Genomic DNA, 17,311 nt, shown 5'->3' on the forward strand with positions numbered 1-17,311 from the left:
GGATTGAGGACCGGTTGGAAAGAAAGTGACTGTGTGACTCATGCTCACGACACACTGTCATTATGTCCAAAACATTTATTTATAATGATTTAAAATACACACTGGAATGACATAATTGTTTACCGGACAGGAGCATTAGTGTACTTTCATTAAAACATATCATGATATTTGATCTACAAGTGTGACCTAGACCTTTGTGGTTACGGGACCTCATTCCTGCGCCCGGCACATTGTCATTATGTTCAACACATTTATGCCTAATAAGTTTCAAATCCATCCAGGAATGACAGAATTGTTGTTATGACACAAACATCAGTGTACTTTTATAAAAATTCGTATCATGACATTTGATCTTCCGCTTTGCATGTCAACATTATGTCCAACCCAATTGTGCAATCAAATCTATTAATGGTTGTATGTTGGTCGGACACGAACATCAGTGCATTCTTATAAAGATTAGTTAAAACTTGACCTTCGAGCTTCAGGCCTTAAAACACCACACTTTTGGGTCAAACGCACTTTGGGGTCATTTCACTTAATACGCATCATACATATTAATAATTAGAGGCTACCATCCTATGAGAGAAATAATTGAATATAAATATATATTTATAATGTGTTGTAAATTGCAGATTGCAACCATTACATATAACAAATTTGAATAATCTATCGTCTGCTTAATACATTTCCTTATTTTCAATTCACAATTGCCATTAACAACAATATATGATTTTAGAATATCTATAACTTTATGACCCCAGAGTGCGGTTGTGTGCCAAATGTAGAAAAATGCGTATGTACGAGAATACATTTTGGGTTTAAAATTGACAACAAAAATTTTAAATAATATTCTTACAAAGCAAAAGGAGTATATCATTTCACACTGAAATTTAATTTTTTTTCTAAACAACGTTTCGTTTAAGTATAAAAATAATTGTTTTTAAATAATAGTTATTTCAAAATAAATTCCTTTTGAAGAACCATTGTAATAGTAAAGTTATCAATTTCGCCTCCATCATCTACTCCTCCTACGTCTCCGCCTTATTCTCGGACCGTGACACGGAAAGCCGGCAAGACATTTCCCACATAAATCACTCCTATGTGGTTTGTCCGGACCACTTTCTTTTTCGTCACATTCGCACTCGTAAACAAATAACAAACAATCATCACAAACACATTCGCACTCATCGCCATAGAAACCGCAATACTCGCATTCAAATTCACATTCACAATAATGGACGTCCATGCCGCATTCCGGACATTGAAGATTCTGTACTCTGTACGGATTGTGCCATGTATGGCACTGTTTGCACATTTGTTTGTAATACACCTGAAATTATAAAGTATGTAGTTTTCACCAGTTGTATCGAAATTTAAAGTTCTCCATCGTCCGCTTTCGTGAACGTGAAAGTTTTTTATGGCAAAATGGTCAAAAGACCGATCTAATATATAATTTTGTCAACATTTACAAACTTATAAACAAACGATTACAAAAAAGTATATGACGTTTCATATAATTTTCTATTTCTGGTAACATTTTCTTTAATTTTGTTACAAAATTACAAAATTAATATTGTTATTAATATATCTACGTCATTTGTAGTTTTTATTGACACAGGTGTATAATTATATACGACATGTTATAGATTGAGTTTAATCAGAATAAACTTTATACCACCAGTTTTTTTGTTTGTTTTTTTTTAGTTTAATATTGATAATGACATACCTTTTTTGTATTCTTAACACAGTATACATGAGCACTTGTCCATGAGTATCCCTTCTGACAATAGCAATGGAAAAACCCGAACTTTCTTTCGAGCCGTGGCATTCTGTGACGGTAACCTCGTTCGCCTATCGTTGCATATAATTTGATTTAGTTTACACTATCTACAATAAGATTACATGATTAAATATCTTAAAAACGATTGTATCTTAATAGATTGTGGCGCTAATTACAACTTATATCAGACATAAAAAAACCCATTTATTCTAATAACAATACTGATCCATTGCTTTTTCCACATTAAAAACAAAACGCATTAATTAAAGGTATTGATCAGAGTTTACATAAGTTCATAACTTTGAAGACTCAATAATATAAATATTGTGTGCAACTTTCGGAAGCCCATGTTTCGCACAAACTTTTTTAATCACTGAACCAGGGAGAATTTTCATTATTCTTAATGACAGATATGTAGAGTTGTTTAACTTATTCTTACATTATTAATTGTAAATCTATGAAACAAACATCGAAAACAGTATGGCAGCTTATTTCTAAAATAATACACTGTTAATTTTAACATTTTAGAGTGTATTAGATTTCAAGATTTCAACTCAATTTCAGTTTTTGATCAATTTAACAAAAATGCATGTTGTAATGTACGCAGCGCCGTAATGATGCATTTACTCAAAAGCTTCTTAAACAAGGGTAAAAATTAATAGATCTAAATGCGTGTACTTACTTTTTATTTGTGACCTTCAATATCATCCAAACATACTCGAACCGTTAGGTAGATTTTGTTTTTATTACAAATCAAACATTATGTATAATTCATCATTGCAATAAGAAAGCTATCTTAAATGAAATACCTATACACGTCTCTTAACATTTATACATAGATAAAAAGGTTATTCCATATCATGTTACCATTGAAATTTGTTATGATATATACCTTTATCATTGTAGGCTCAAGTTTAAATCTATTGAAATCTAGATATCACATTTGGCTAAATATTTCGTAAACCTTTTTCATTACAGCTTAAAATTTACAAATTTATTTAAACTTCCTTGATGTATATATCGGATCTTACAGGAAGTGTGTTTTTAATTTCATAGAGACATATTATATTAAACAAATTTTGGCTTAACTAAACATTATGACCTGAGGCAACTATACTAAATATATAACATTCATGTATATTTCTTCATAAAATCAAGAAAAAGGGTAATAAATAAATCGATTTTTTATAATAACAAAATGAGTTTTTTGGGGGAGGTAAATTAATAATATTTCCTTTGTATCAAAAGTTTCACAAAGATCGTAAACTCTTCATACCGACCCTTTGTAGAGCAATAACCTCCTTATTACAAGCAATAATAACGTTGTCTAGAGGTGGCAGTGTATAGTAACCGGGGGGAGGGGGGTCATATAGACTCACTCTGCGACCCCCGCCATTTTCCTTTTATATTCTATATAAATCTGCAATCTTGGATGGAGTAGAAAATCAGTCGCTTTTTGAACCCGCTCGAGAGTGACGACAGGGCGCCGCCATTTTGTCTTGCAGACGACATTTAAGCGTATTTTACCAACATTTGTAAACGGGACAGTTAACAATTAATTGTCATCTCTTGTTCATAGGCGTTGTAGACGACATTACTTTAATTAGTTTTAAACTCTGACAATATATTATAGCAGACGACGTTTCATTCCCGACAGTCGGCTAAAATAATAGTTCATATCGTTGTGCAGTCGGGCAAGTGGAAACATGTTTACTTATATAGACCTCTTTACTCAATTGAGCTGACAACATCGAAAGATACACAACAGTACCCTGTTATGATTATTTTAATACCGATAAAACGATTCAGTATTAACAGCAAAAGACTGCATGTTTTGAAAAGGTAAACCATTTTACTTTATTTTTCACAAATTTTACACTGATCAACTATTTGTTGCCCAATCAGATAAAAGTATTGTTTATCGGATTTTATTTTCCTCTCACTTAACATCTAGCCGCATGATAGTCAACATTTACAATAATACACTGACAGCTAGAGTGGAACATTAACCTGATCGAGTTTAAGTTTATTTATGAAAGTTAAAACGGCAGACGACAATGTTTTGTTTGTTTGTTTCATTTTACGCCTTTTCCCAACAGTACTTCATTTATTTACAAATTGTAATATAGTTTTACAACACGCCACACTTAATGTTCATGTTAGTAAGACATAGATAGTATGATAAACAAATATAACCAACATTTATTAAGTAAACAGCACAATTAGCCCATATCACTAGCATTAATCCAACTGTTAAATTTACGCTTATTATATCTTTATCAACTAAATACCGTACAATCGAGCAAGTTTAATTTAACGGACATATATTAAATTAAAAAATAACTTAATATTTTCCATTTATTTATTTATAAATCAAATTTTGAAACAATTAAATTACATAGAAAAGGTATATTTAATTTTCTGTAGAGAGAGAGAGAGTGTTACAGTTAACGGGGTATATTTCTTCATGTCAATTTCAGCATGATCAGCAATCTGGAATCATGTTACATTCGTGTACACATTTTGGAACACCTTTTGTGATTTTGCATATTTTAATATTAACTTTCTACTTATCAAAATGATTGTAATGTAACATATATCAGAATCAAAGAAATCATTAGCAACACTATATAACACCATAAAGTAATTACATGATTTAAGGAATGCTATATTTTTAAATAGGACTTCTGGTGGAAGTACTTACTCATTAAAGCAGCCGGCTTAAGCGTAACAATAATGAGATAGAAAATAAAGTTATAATTTAGAGAAAAATTTCGCTATGGTATTTGCCACACGAAAAAAGCTGATACATGCGTTTGCATAGTAATTTTACAAATTGCTCAACTATTGATATTGTTAAATCCAATTGAGTGTTTCCATGAAATAAATATATACAATATAAGTACCAGACATTATCAAATTCAATTGCAACTGTTCGTGATCATACCAATTAAACTATCAGTATTGTCAATTTTCTCTTTCCACAGTACATGCTTCGTCAATATTGCTTGGGACATTTAAATCTGATATTCAAATGCATGTTATTAAATGAAGTAATAAGTATATAGTAGCTACCTACTCCACAATCTTTTATTGTAATTTAACAAACTTTATTTTATTGAATGTGTCATCAAAGAATTTAGGGGAATGCAGAAAAAATCTATCCAAATTTAAATTTGATGTGTTTGCTCTATGGCATTGTTTATTAATGAGTTTGCACTCTTTGATGTTTGATGTTTTAATTACTTGGATATTTCAGAATGATGAGGAATGTATACTCTATGCAAAACAAAATTTTATTTTATCTATCACACTGCCATGAATGTGACATTATAATGTTTGCCTTTTTCTGATTATAAACGAGTGAATTTATAAGCATTCCTTACCTTTCCGACGAAATTGAACTGCACTAACGGTGACATGTGCTTCATCTAATTCATGGTTGCTTTAAGCTATATTATGTATGAAAATGGACAAAGATTTCCTTATAAATTGATGTTTGAAGGTTTCTTAAAAGGTCTGTTTAACGCAATGCTGAAACTTAAAGTTGCATTTCGCATTTAAATAACCTTCCAATTGTTAGTAATATTCATTATTTACGAATATTAAGTGTTATTTTCTACGAATATTAGACATAATTTTGTGTTTTTTGTTTGTTTAATTTATTGCATTACAGTTTTTGATATTTTTATAACTTATCTTAACATATAGCCTTTGTATTTTTGTGTTTTGGATGATATACGTTCCGCCTTTTGTCAGATTAAAATACTGAAAAGGTAAACCCCTAAACATCACTCAAAATATTGAGCTACTGTACGGTAAATCTGATCAGGGAAGATTAAATACATGCAACTATTGTTCTTTGTTTGATTTATAGTTTGAAATGTTTACTTTAAACCTTTATTAAATTTTCATATTTTTATGAAAATAAACTTTTAATTAGTAATATTTGTCCCACTGTGACGAACATTATGCTTTGAAGCCGTCATACCATTTCTTTAATTTAAAACTGGATTTTTTCTTGAGACGTACGAACATGTTACAGACAGAGAATCCAGAATGTAATTAAGGTTCAGGTAAGTAAACGAGTAAAACATTATTTATTTTGTATAACATTTAAAGTATAAAGCTGCTGGAATATCTGTTCGAGTTCAATACTCATTAAAGTCTACTTCATGTATACACAAATATGATATAAAAGTGCTAATACAACATGAATGCACCAAGTAAAAAACTACATAAAAGTTTAAAAAGAACATGGTCCTGACACAATGATCCATTCCTGTAACGAAAAAAATATTTCAGAATGTTTTGTGCATTACAGGAAATGAAGGAATGAACTTTCATAAAGTATGATACGCTTTACTCATTAATCTTGAAATGTCATTTAATAGTTCCTAAAGGCAAACAAAGCATAAACTTTATTCGTGGCAAAAACCATACAGTATCAGATCGTTGTCAGTTTAATGACAATTTTCAACTGCAATTTAAATTACTACAGTTTCATTAGAATAGTTTATTTGAAAACGAAATAAATAATAGAACAGTATTTGAATCAATCAAAACTTATATAATTTAAATAAAACTACATTTAATGACAAATAACAAATGCCGAAATTCCATATTAAACTCTTGCAATTACACAAGTTGCTATGTTTACCTTGTTGTTATTATATGATAATTCGTACGAAAAATGAATTTACACAAATGCATAAAGATACACACTTTCTTTTTATACAGTACAGACAATCTTACTAAAATAATATTAAACTAGATTTGACTTGTTGCCAATCGTTGAATCGTAATTTTATTAATTATCTTACTGTATTCAAGGAAAACATTTAATTGAAAAAACGGGGTATTGAAACAAACTAAACTAAGGTGGTATGTAAAAATAACAGGTGTCATATATATCAAACTTAACTAAAGTGGTGAGTAAAAATAACAAGTGTCATATTTTATCGAATTTTATCAAGGCTGATAATAACATATAGCATAATTATATCAAAATGGATAGGAATTAATACTAATTAATAATTCAAAGTATTTTCCAGAGCATTGAATATAACAATATAATTAATATCTTAATTGATTAAGTGGTGCGGAATATCTGTCGTTTATTGTCCGTTCGAAATTAAATAACGATATTTTTGTCTGGGAAGTCGACTGGGGTTTCAACTATAATTTGCTGGGACAGTTGATCGTTATTGTTTATTTTTAGGATTGTCTTTATGTCGTAAGAAGGAATAGGTAAACGTAAATAAGGACGCGCCAATAGTTTGTCTTCATGTAACATTATATACCGCAAAATTATTCAAAGCGTAGTTAACAAAATTGTAAAAGTTGGGATATCAACCAATCTGTGATGAATAGTTGGCGCCATAATGCTAGTTTGTGTTTAACCAATATGACTTGCAATGATCATTAAAAAAAACTTATTCATTTTTCAGTTCTTTTAAAGTTTCAGAACAGAACGTCTGTGATGAATTTCTTTGTGTTTGATAAGGATCTGTTATTTAAAAAAAAAAATTACAAGAAGTTCAGTATAATTAAACATTATATCATTATTTTATCCCGTTGATTTCACTTTTTTTTTCAAAATAATCATATCAATTTATTTGTTTTAATTTATTTCCCAAATGTATAAGTAAACTAAAGTTAATCTGATAAATCTGTTTGTTTTGTAATTTAATACGATAAAATTGCATGATTTGAACTTAGAATAACACGTTGATGAAATATCAAATCATTGCATTCTGCAGACACCTATTAGTAGTTTGAACATAACACAAGTATTTTCTAGAGAGAAAAGAAACAAGCTGTTTTTCATAAACCTTCACCTATTTTAAAAATGTCTCACTCTTTCACAATTATCTGTTAAACTAACAACACTGTCGTAAAATGTCATTTAATTTTCTTTGAATAAATTAGCTATTTCCCAATAAGATACTTGATATTTAATCATAATTGCCTTTGCTTGCTTTTTGCAAATAACGTAAACCACACAGTTAAAGAAATAAAAATGATACATACCTTTATTGGTAACCGCAATTATTATGCCTTATGATACAAAAAGGTTTTCTTACTTCATTTGCACTTTAATACTGCGAAAAGAGGATAGCTCTTTGATGGAATTATTTTTCAAAAAGACAATCATTAATAATGAGAAATTCCTTGAAATAACTTAGGGAACATGTGTTGTGCACACTTCACTTCACTTTCTATATCTTACAATAGATATTCTTAGAGGTTCATTATTAATTACTATTATCCTAGTTAAATACAAGTTCCAGATCACGACACTCCTATAATAATCCTATAGTTTTAATATATACGGTTTTTTTTTCTTAAACAAAAGAACGACCGTACGCTGCAGTTTGATATTTATATTAAACAAGTGCCAATTTCAAATATGCTTCTTTAAGATCTTAGATATAAAACTGCTAGCTAAAATTGATTGAAATCTCGATGCTCATTTTATAATTGTGTACAAAACATTCTCTATTTAAAAAAATACAATATATTTCTTTCCGAAATCAATGTGCATCAGAACTAAATAAAAAAGAAATATGTTTGTGCAGTTTGGTTTGCTTTTCTAAGTAATTTGGAAATACAATTAAGAAATTACAAACAAGGAGTTTATTATGAGAAAATATATAGAATAAAGCTGACTGAGAAATCAATTACGTGTAATATGATAGAATTAATTGCAACACAATAACCTCATAATATAATAAAATGGATATTTACAGCAAAAAAATATCATCACAATATTACAAACTTATTAAAACTATGTTTTAGAAAAAAAAATGTATTTATGTTATTTTTAGATTACTCACACGTCCTTTGTTGGTGGTCTCTTTAAATAATGATCTGACTATAACTCATATAATTTGCAACGTTCATACAACGTATGAAACTAAAACTTTTTACAAATACAGTAAAAGCAATACCAATTTGTTCTTTAGTGCGACACAATATTGCTTTTATTCTAATACTTTTTACCTCCTAACACTTAAAGAAGTATGTCTCCAACTTCATGCTATTTTTCATGAGACTTTCAACATGTACGTTTTTAAAGGTAGTATATTGTAAATGAACACAAACGTAATTTAAAAATTGCAAACGGCACTTCCAATCCACTTAAATTACAAAATGCAGGTACAAATATAGCCCTAACCCCGTAAGTCATGCCGTAGAAATTTGGATAATATCTACTAAATTGCAAAGTCAGTCATAAATCTCCATGACATGTAAATAATTACGTGAATCTTGTATTTTAGTACATTTTCCTAGAGATTGTCTTTCCTGAAATAGTTTGGCTCATCTGGAGGCATGCAACTTGAACCTGCATAACCATATAGTGACTTGTCTTTGCCTCTAGTATGAAAGACAGTTTTATTTTTAAGAAACGACCGAATCTGCTTGATCAGTAATAGGGAATGCAGCTTCCAAAACATAGTTTGTGCATTCTATCTTCAGACTGAGTAAGAATTTCGTGGTTTTCAAAAAAATTCTCTGACAAACTTATTTTACCTTTCGATGAACATAGTAATGTATAAGTCTTTGATAAATCACTTTGGAAAGCTTATTCAGCTGCCTGCATCACTTACAAGAGAAAAACACGTTGTTATTGGTGCATTCGAATTGCTTAGTACTTGAACTAAAGAAAACGGACTTGAAACCAGTAAATACATATTATAAGATGCGAAATACAAGTAAATGCAACACACCAAAGAAACACAACGCTTATGTTGTCTAGAAGGTGCAGTAAAACGCAGACAATTAAATATTAATATGTTTTAATTTTGATTTTGTTTTAAGAAAAGAAGGTGCATTTTATATCAATTTTTATGTTTTAAAAATGATACATTTGATGCCCACTTTATATACAGTCCATAAATAGAACAAATTATATGTTGAAATCGTTATGCTATTACTAGGACAGCAATTAATTCAAAGATTTAGTTTTTACATTTTTTACTATTTTACATATTTTACATTATTCAAAGCGAAAGTTGCTTCAGTTGTTTTTTTAATATGTTTCGCAAAAAGCATAACTCAAACGTTCAAAATAAATGTGATTTCTAAATAAGCTACAAGACGTGTTCGACGTCATGTGTTTTAGTTAGCGTGCAGATTATTGACTTTTGATGAGGCAATTATAAATAAGGCTGTAAAACGTTGTTATAATTGCTTTTTCTGTACTTTACGGAATCATGCATTTATTGTCCTGAGTGAAGAAAATTTGCATATCTAACAAGAATACGGGATATGGCTTATTGGTGCTTAATGAAAAGCTCTAGTAATATTATAATTAAAGCACCGGAGATGGTTAGCGAGTTTGATGAAACGATATTTCTAACTAAATTATAGACCTTGAATACTCCTTAATTAAATGTGCGAGTTACTTTGTACAGTATTGCATTCAATTTCTTTAAACCTTCAAACTTTTATACTTTCACTATTCATATAAATTCGAATGTATATTAACTGACCTGAATTTGCAAACAATTGTTGGTATAGATATTGGTAAAAAGCGTTGGGGAAAAAGCAACAGCTTTTTGTTGTTTTTAAATAATGTACACTTATGGTAATTTAAAATACTTTGCAGTTTGTGTAATTCTATATTCTTGAACTTTAAATCAGTTCGTGTAAGCTTTTCTGCTTGAACACATGCTTATACGTATATTCTTTGGAAAAATATTGTCTATGTGGCTATCTATATTTTAGTATATTCAGTAATTTGATGTAATAATAGGCAACCAAAGGTATTTTTCTAAGGCTTGCTGTCAAAAGAGACTTCTAATTAGATTAAGATGTTCCCTTTGTTACAGGGGGACGTTCTGGGTGGTGGATGTAAGAAACAAATACACATCTTTTGGTTTCATTCTTTATAATGTCTAACTGTTACATGGAATTGGACATATATCTATCTTAGTACCTTGCCTTTCTTTATTACTATAAAAACGTCCTGAAACCAAAAGAGGTTTGTTAATAAAAGAACATGAATTAATTTCAAATAATTATAAATACAACATTTCTCATCTCCAACATTTCATACAATGGTTTTCAACAATTTCAACAGACAGCTGAAACAGCATCTTACTAACTAAACAATTTTAAATAGATATTTTATAAAGATTTAGTTTAATTATTGATAATAATTATAATAATTTGTCAACACTTACAAAGGATAAGCTCCTAACGACATTGAAGTATCATAGGCATGTTTCTCTCTCACTCCTGTACTGTGAAAATAAAGTGTTCATGCAAATTAGGCAGAACAAAAATGGTTATTTTGACAACCCGAGTATTATTGTAAATAATCTGAATACAAGCGGAATAAAAGCATATAACGCGAGACCAAATACTCAAGGATAGACATAAACCACAATCAAACTAAATACCTTTGTCTTTTAAAAAGGATGACTGGATACAACTACACCATTTCTCAACTTCTGCCTGACCTACTCTACAGCTAACCGGAAAGAGAATGAAGTGCTACGTGAAATCACCTTCTTATATATATTTTTGTGATACGGTAGAATACAACAAAAATATCCAAATATACCAATAAATTTCCGCACCGCTACATTACATATATAATTAAAAGGATGTTTAAGCGTTGGCAAAGAGCATTCAGCTGAAAAATATATGGTTAATTTTGCTATTTTGCTATTCTCGTATACCGGTATTATTGAAAGTTGTTGCTAATGCTGCTTACAAGGTGGTTATGAAGTGTTCAGTAAATATATCCATCATATATCAATGGAGATTTAAGGTCCAATTGGAACGCAAGAATCAAATGCATATAAATGATATGCAGATATAGTTACGTCGGTTATTTGAGTTTAAGCAATCGTAACAAAAACGTTAATTGATCAAAATAATTCAAATCCGCCTAGGGAATGAAATAAAACATTTCTCACAATCCATACACATTTTGAAAATGAGCCATTATAACTCTGTTCACACAGAGGGAGTTCAACTAACTATAAAAAAACAATTAGTTATAATGAGTGCGATGCCGTTATGTGCTCAACAATTTTCCTATTCGAAATCAGAACTTTCAATCAGTTTCAGCTATTTCAATCTTTAAATAGATACACATTATTTTTGGTAAAAGACATGATTAAGCTTTAATCATCAATACGGTGGCAGAGAGTGAAGTTTAAACTGAAAATAAACACTACCGTAACTAAAACAAACACAATTGAAACTATTCACTACATTTATAACTTAAAAATGATATTCAATTTGATATTATTTTATTTAGTCAGACTACATAAAAGCTTGTTTGAAGTACTTATTGATTTATTTTAAATTATCACTCATACATGTATTTTCAATTATATAACGGTTTAAACACCTCAACAGAGATACCATATTGGTGGCATCAATGTCATTTCAGCTGTTTATCAGTTGACTAAATAATTATCCGATTATCCATATGCGTGGTTGGTTATAATTATTTTTTGCAGCATGCAAGGTTTATCCCTCAACTTTCATAGTAAAGAACGAATTTGCAATACATTTAAATGAATCCATATGGGAAATGACAAATGTGGCTAAGTAAATTTGTGATTGTGTGAGCAGACAACTTCATTGTTCCCCAGGCTAATGCAACGTCAATTTACATTTAAGGAAAACTGTTGATGTTGATGAAGGACAGCATGAAAGGGTTGCGAGTTGCCCGGCATGTTTAATTTTTAATTTCTGTATCGTGTTTAGACATTCAAATCTGCTGAAACAATTGAATTTCAATAATATTTAATTTTATTAATCAGCATATATGCGTATTTACAAAAAATAAATGTAGTTTTATAAAAGGTATTTCTCTGAGTTGTTTGATAATTAATGCTAGCTTGTGCTCAGTAGAATTACAGATAATGCATGTCAGTTGATAAGATATTTGTCTTTATTGTTAATTATCACTTTAGTTAAAGCCCGAACCATGGTGGTTTTAAATTAATACTATAAAACAGCAATTGAATCAACTTGATAACACTTTCCGTTAAATTTCAAGATTACTCTAAAATCGCAATAACAAGCGGAATGTGGCCGGTCCTCGTACCTTAATACGGAGAATGGAGCAAAAAGGTGACCGCTTCTTTCTGGTTTAATCATTAAAAAAAAAATAAGCAAGCTGAAAATTCGTTCAAATTTACTAGACGGCTTAGACTTAAAGAGTTTTTCGAAAGTGAAAAGAATGAATCTACTAAAAATGAATATAAACAAGAACCCTTTTTCAATAAGAAACAATCTACTTTCACGCCACCTGATACTTATTTGGATTTTTACATAGAAGCTGTGAATCAAGAGATCCTTAAGGCTGAACCAAAACGGAGGAATTATACGAATATTTCAAAACCGGAACTCGAATCATTGAAGAGTTTATCCAGCAATGAAAGTATAGTGATTAAAAAGGCTGATAAATCAAGTACTATAGTGATAATGAACAAAGAAGATTATATTGCAGGGGTGAATAGACAACATAATAATCCCCAGTATTATACTAAACTCGATCATGATCCGTCATCTTCAATTCATAGCAATATTTTAAAATGTATTGATGAATTAGGTAAGGTTAACGTGAATATTTTAGATGAATTTGACATTTTTCCGGTAGATGTACGTACTCCCGGCTTTTATATCCTTCCTAAAATTCATAAGCAATATAGTGAATTGTACCCTTAAGGTTATCCTGGACGCCCGATCGTTTCCGGTTGTAAATCAAGAACAGAAATTATTTCTAAGTACCTAGATTCCATTTTAAAGCCATTAACACATAACCTACCTTCGTATATCCGGGACACTTCTGATTTTATTGCCAAACTAAAAACCACCTCTCTTGGGTCGGGAGAACATTACCTTGTTACGTTAGATGTTACATCTCTATAATCGAACATTCCCCATACAGACGGAGTAGAATCTTGCAGTCATTTTTTAGAGAGAAATCCCCCCAAAAAACTTTCATGTAATGAAATTTGTAAACTTCTTTCCTTAGTCCTAGAAAATAATAACTTTCAATTCAACGGTGATCATTATATACAAAAAATGGGAACAGCAATGGGAAGTTCTATGGCACCCTCTTACGCTTCGCTTTTTATGGGTAAATTTGAAAATGACTTTTTAAGCCAACGTTCTTTAAAACCTAGTTTATGGTTCCGTTTTCTTGATGATATATTTTGTATATGGAGTTATTCCCTTGATGATTTGAATGCTTTCATTGATAGTTTGAATAACGTTCATCCATCTATAAATTTACAGCGAACGTTTCTAAATCTCTAGCATCATTTTAGATGTAAACGTTTCATTAGACGAAAACAATATTATTCACACTGATATACATGTTAAAGAGACAGATAATCATCAGTATTTAGAATACTCTTCCTGTCACCCAGTGTCTTGTAAAAATGGTATTCCGTATAGTCAAGGAAAACGTTATCGCCGTATCATTTCTGACGATAATGTTTTCAACGATTCTTTACAGAATTTACGTACATACTTCAAAGCAAGAAATTATCCTATCAATGTTATTGATAACGCACTAAGTAAGGTTTCATGTCTAACACAGGATGAGGCCCTTTGTACTCACAAACAAAACAAGTGATGGCAGTGTTATTCCCTTTGTTGTTGAGTATAACCCAACTTTACCTAATATTAGTAATATAATTAAAAAGTATTGGGATTTACTTAAACTTTCAAGTAAATGATCTGTGCAAAAGCTTCATGAAAGTAAACATTTGGTTGCATTTAAAAGACCTAAAAATCTAAAAGACATTCTCGTTAATTCTTATACATGTATTAGGTCTAATAACAAAAATGCGAAAAGTTCATCCAAATGTAATAGAAGTAGATGTACACATTTCAGCTCCATTTTTGAAAGCAATATATTTAGTAGTAATAATATTCCTGGTAAGAATTATCATGTAACTAACAATACTGATTGTTCTACGAAAAATGTTATATATCTTGTCACTTGTGATAAATGTAAAGAGCAATATGTTGGTCAAACGAAGCAACAAGTGTCTAAACGCATGAATAGCCATAGGTTTGATATCAACAATTTTTCCGATCCGTTATTTTCGACCAATGTCGCTACACACTTTAATAAAACCAATCATTGTATTAAGGATTTTAAATTTATGCCTATAGAGATTGTCACCGATGATATGGAACGCTTATTACAAGAATCATACTGGATTCATAAGTTTAACACATTATCTCCTAATGGTATGAATGCAAAAGTTTTGTATAATATATAACTTTGTCATTATTGAGCCGGTATACATATACATGTAGTATGTTTTTTCTCATATCAAGGTTTTTTATTATTATTAATTATGAGAATGTTTGTATCACATGTGCAGATCCATATTATATGTGTAATTTATTGTATATTGCTGTATTTATATTCATGAAAAATTCTGTATTTTATTGGACAAAGTTTTTATTCCCGCGTTAACGTCACGTTCCGTTAAGCGTATAGTTAAACGGACTTTGCGTCATTTGTCATTTGTTATTATATAAACGTCAATTTTTTCTGAAGAAGACTAAACGTCGAAAGCTTAAGAAAAGCGTTTGTTTTAATTGAACTGATTATATATCGTTTAATCATTACAAACAGAAAAAAATGGTTATGGTTATATGATCTGGAGACAAAGCACGCTCGAAAGAGAACTTAAGAAAAAATGACACTGGGGCCATTTTTATTTATATTTTGACGTCATGAACGTCATATTGTTTTATCATGAGCGTGCGCCGGGTCGCGTACCAATTGTTATTTGTAACGTTGGCAGATTTATTATTTGTAAACGTATTGAATTCATTTTAAGAACATATTCCAATATTTGTCTCTTGTTAAATCGTGTACGCAAGTTGAGATATGGGTACAGCAGATCCGCTGTCCACGAACTTTTTGAATAGCCCTCGTACTTAGTAGTAAAAAGCTTAATACAAAGGGTGAAATAAATTCAAGCACTGTTTCATTGTGGTATAAAAATTTCAGTTTATGAAATATTTGTTAAAAGAAAAAAGAAAGTCTACCACATAAAGTGCTTACTTAACCACAATCATTGATTTTTTTGTAATTTTAAACATGCGTTCCTGTTTTGTACAAGTTTATTGTAAGGTCTTAAACTTAAAAGCATACATGACCACAAACAAGTCTAGTGTTTAGTTAAAGCTTCGTTGAAATTAATGTATGTTATCCAAGAACAACATTTCTTCCTTTAAATCATTCTTATCACATCATGCTTTCCTTTTTTTGTATCTTTTTCTCTCTTTATCTCTTATTTATATATGCGGATTTTTTTTAAATTTTTTAACATGATTTCCATAGAGCCACTGTGCTGCAATACCTAAATATTAAAATTGCTTGAAATTGAGATTTCGAAATGACATATGACAATAATTGTTTTGTGGGTTTTATAACAACACGCACACGAAGCCTGTTTTATGCTTTATTAGTTTTCTAACAGTTTCATTTCCCTCTGTGATAGAAAACAAATGAAGTGATTAATTGTCTTTTTGTGTATTGCAATTAACAATAGTTTTCGTTTCAATTTAGCGTTGAATCAAATTCTTTCAAACCATTCAAGTTTTTGTACCACGCTAGTACAAAACATGATGAACTACATGTATTAAATGCACTATAATGGCTATACAATTTATATGATTAGTTTTTATCAATGCATTCTACCAAATTATATATTAACATTATTTTTTATTATGAAAGGTTGCAATAAATGACAACATAAATTTAAATTGAATCTTAAACAAATCAGTTTGTATCTCTTCTCTCAAAATATACCTATACCCTAACACCCTTCCCCCACAAAATACATATGACCGAATTTTGTTTGTGGTCATGTATGCTTTTTAGTTTAAGACCTTACAATAAACTTGTACAAAACAGGAACGCATGTTTGAATTTTTTTTTGTTTTCAGTAAACATTACGTTATTTCCGATACAAGACTGAGAAAAAGGAGAAAGAAAATCCCAATACTAGAGGGGAAAAATATATTTTAATCACCACCCCGGGCATTTAAAATAACACAAAAAAAGGGAATTTAAAACAAAAAGGGGATCATTTAAACACAAAGTGTCGCCCCATGAGGGCCCAATTTTATGTTTGGGAAAAAAATTTTGTGAAAAACGGACAGACAGAAGGGGCAGGCAAAACTTTGACTGTACTGATCATTTTCCCTTTAAATTTGGATAAAAATTTCAACCCGGGGTTTTTGAGGGGTAGGGCCGGACAAACTTTTTTCGTATCTGGCAAACCCCACAGAAAAAAACACCTTTTTTTCAAAGGGGGATTTAAATCGGCCAAAAACATTCACCCGGGGGGAAAACCCCTGCAATATTTCGCAAGGAATTTTACCCACAGTCAAAACCTGTAAAGTTTTATTTAAATTGCATTAGTGGTATAAGAGAAGTAGTCATGACAAACTTTAAAAATAAAAATTATTAAAGGGCAATAACTCTGACAAAAATCATTGAACCGGAAAATGCTGACAATA

General features: G+C 30.2%; 1 protein-coding gene across 1 annotated transcript; it reads right to left on the minus strand.

Annotated features, from left to right (window-relative positions):
- Positions 1-933: 933 nt before the first annotated feature.
- LOC132750822 (zygote arrest protein 1.L-like) lies at positions 934-2,682 on the minus strand. The gene is made up of 3 exons (XM_060740863.1): positions 2,463-2,682; positions 1,727-1,887; positions 934-1,330 (listed from the first exon to the last, which is right to left on the minus strand). Exons 2-3 carry the CDS (start codon positions 1,826-1,828, stop codon positions 1,016-1,018), a joined length of 417 nt encoding a protein of 138 aa, XP_060596846.1. The 5' UTR covers positions 1,829-1,887; positions 2,463-2,682; the 3' UTR covers positions 934-1,015.
- Positions 2,683-17,311: the final 14,629 nt, after the last annotated feature.

The sequence above is a fragment of the Ruditapes philippinarum genome, unplaced genomic scaffold (assembly GCF_026571515.1).
Source record: "Ruditapes philippinarum isolate M1 unplaced genomic scaffold, ASM2657151v2 ctg1947_1_1_1_1, whole genome shotgun sequence".
Taxonomy (NCBI): Eukaryota; Metazoa; Mollusca; class Bivalvia; order Venerida; family Veneridae; genus Ruditapes; species Ruditapes philippinarum.

Coding starts and splice junctions, on each gene's coding strand:
- LOC132750822 (XM_060740863.1), bottom strand. CDS start 1,828: ATGCCACGGCTCGAAAGAAAGTTCGGGTTTTTCCATTGCTATTGTCAG. Junction 1,331..1,726: donor GTGTTAAGAATACAAAAAAG/GTATGTCATTAT, acceptor TTATAATTTCAG/GTGTATTACAAACAAATGTG.